The 2,500-nt window shown below is 45.4% G+C and overlaps 2 protein-coding genes across 2 annotated transcripts in view; both read left to right on the top strand.

The window, feature by feature from the left end:
* LOC119583412 (cell wall protein AWA1-like) overlaps positions 1–2,096 on the top strand; it is a 6,012-nt gene extending 3,916 nt beyond the window's left edge. The window contains exons 4-5 of the mRNA XM_037931878.1: positions 371–1,419; positions 1,816–2,096. Coding sequence (XP_037787806.1) covers positions 371–1,419; positions 1,816–1,970 — 1,204 coding nt within the window. The 3' untranslated portion in view covers positions 1,971–2,096. The remainder of the gene's footprint in view (positions 1–370; positions 1,420–1,815) is intronic.
* A 44-nt stretch (positions 2,097–2,140) lies between these two features.
* Positions 2,141–2,500, top strand: part of LOC119583862 (filaggrin-2-like) — a 569-nt gene continuing 209 nt past the window's right edge. Inside the window, exons 1-2 of the mRNA XM_037932590.1 lie at positions 2,141–2,179; positions 2,215–2,500. The exon at positions 2,215–2,500 is cut by the window's right edge and continues 209 nt beyond it. Of these exons, the coding sequence (XP_037788518.1) occupies positions 2,141–2,179; positions 2,215–2,500 (325 nt within the window). The remainder of the gene's footprint in view (positions 2,180–2,214) is intronic.

Raw genomic sequence — 2,500 nt, 5'->3', positions numbered from 1 at the left:
ATTTGACTGAAAATAGGAAACATTTTAGAACCTTTTCTGTCACGCCTTTTCTTAGCTTACATTTTGTTTTACCTATGTATGTAACTATACAACTGTTCTCATATATATATATATATATATATATATATATATATATATATATATATATATATATATACACACTCTAAAATGTACAGTCTAGTAACAATTAAGTATGTAAACATGTAAACCCTAAAGACTAAAATTCTAAAAAAAAAAAAAAAAGGATGAACGTTCACACACACACACAACACACAACACACAACACACACACTCCTCTCTCTCTCACACACCCATACATTTGTATATCTATATTTGTAATAATGTTAATGAAATTTGTCATATATTACAGAGTAACTCGTTACTTCATTGATGGCGAGAGTGGGTATCAAGCAACTGTTAGTGAAGAAGAAGGCCCCAGCATAGCTAACTTCTACTCAAATAGTCAAGATTTACCAGTTACAAATTTGCTCAGTCAAATAAGCCAGCAAACCGTTAGCTCTCAACAGAACTTTAACTCTCAACAAAGTTCTGGGTCCCAGCAGAGCTTTGGGTCACAGTTTACTGGAAGTCAGTCAAATGGTTTCAGCCAGACAGGGCCAAGTGGTGTGCGTCAAGCAGGATTAGCTGGTCAGCGATTGGCAGGATCCAATACTTTTAGTCAAAGCGGTACAAATGCTAATATTGGGCAATCAGGATCAACTGGTTTCAACCAGGCTGGACTAAGTTCTACGTCACGTCAAACAAGTTCATCCACTTTTAGCCAGACACAATCAAGTGGACTAGTGTCAGGATCAAATAGATTTAGTCAGACAGGATCTGTGAATACCAACCCAACAGGAACAAGTGGTCAGCGTTTGGGTGGATTAAGTGGCATCACTCAAACTGGATCAGCTAACCAATTCAGTCAGACAGGCACTCTTGGTCAACGTGTTACTGGATCAAGTAGCTTCAGCCAGTCAGGATCAAGAGGGCAAGTGACTGGATCAGCTGGTTTCATCCAAAGGGGATCAAGTGGTCAACGTGTGTCTGGACCCACCAGCTTCATTCAGACTGGACAAAATGGTCAAAGTGTGCCTAGTCCAACCAGCTTCAGCCAATCAGGGTCAAGTGGTCAACTGACTGGATCTGCTGGCTTCACCCAGACAGGGTCTAGCAGTCAACGTGTGACTGGTTCAACCGTTCAGTCTCGGAACAGGTCAGGTCAGTGTACTGGATCAACGGTTTCACCCAAGCAGGTCAAGTGGTCAACGTTGTGGCTGGATTCAACGTTCGAGTCAGTCGTGGAAACAAGTGGTCAGTTGTCTGGATCAGCTGGTTTCACCCAGACAGGTTCTAGTGGTCAACTTGTGGCTGGATTCAACCAAGCTGGATCAAGCAGTCAGCGTGCAACTGGATCAAGTGGCAGCGTGTGACTGGTCAACATTTCTCAGAGCAGATCAGTGGTCACGTGACTGGTTCAACTTTTCAGTCATCTGGATCAGCTGGTCAATGCTGGAACCTGCTAGCATCACTCCAGACGTTTCTAGTCAGCGTTGGCTGGTCACTTTAGCCAATCTGGATCAAGTGGTCAATTGTCTGGAACAGCTGGCATCACCCAGACTGGTTCAACTGGCTTCAACCAAGCTGGATCAAGTGGTCAATTGTCTGGATCCACTGGCTTCAGGCAGACAGGATCAAGTGGTCAATTGTCTGGATCAGCTGGCTTCTCCCAGACAGGGTCTAGCGGTCAATTTGTGGCTGGATCTGCTGGATTCAACCAAGCTGGATCAAGCAGTCAGCGTGCAACTGGATCAAGTGGTCAGCGTGTGACTGGATCAACCAGTTTCTCTCAAGCAGGATCAAGTGGTCAACGTGTAACTGGTTCAACTGGCTTCAGTCAGTCTGGATCAGCTGGTCAAGTGAATGGACCTGCTAGCTTCACCAGACAGTTTCTAGTGGTCAGCGTTTGACTGGTCAACTTTTAGCCAATCTGGATCAAGTGGTCAGTTGTCTGGAACAACTGGCTTGACCCAGACAGTATCAGGTGGTCAGCGTGTGAGTGGATCAACCAGTTTCACCCAAGCAGGAGCAAGTGGTCAACGTGTGACTAGTTCAGCTGGTTTCAGTCAATCAGGATCAAATGGTCAACAGACTGGATCAGCCGGCTTTGGATCAAGTGGTCAGCGTGTGACTGGTTCAACCGTTTTCAGTCAGTCTGGTGCAAGCGGTCAACTGTCTGGATCAGCTGGCTTTGGTCAATCAGGATCTGGTAGCCAGCGTCAAACTGGATCAGCTGGCTTTAGTCAGCTGAGCTTCAATGGCCAGAGGGTGACTGGGTCAACTGGTCTTAACCAGGCTTCAAACGGCCTTAGTCAGTCTGGATCTCAAGGCATCATTGCTGGATCAAATGGATTTAGTCAGGGTGTGACTGGATTAAGTGGCCAAAGTGTGACTGGGTCAGCTGGCTTTAGTCAGAATAGTTCAGCTAATCAAGCCTCCT

This window comes from Penaeus monodon, chromosome 17, assembly GCF_015228065.2.
Source record: "Penaeus monodon isolate SGIC_2016 chromosome 17, NSTDA_Pmon_1, whole genome shotgun sequence".
In the NCBI taxonomy this organism is placed as follows: Eukaryota; Metazoa; Arthropoda; class Malacostraca; order Decapoda; family Penaeidae; genus Penaeus; species Penaeus monodon.
The sequence above is the reverse complement of the archived record's forward strand: the minus strand, read 5'-3'. Positions and strand labels throughout refer to the sequence as shown.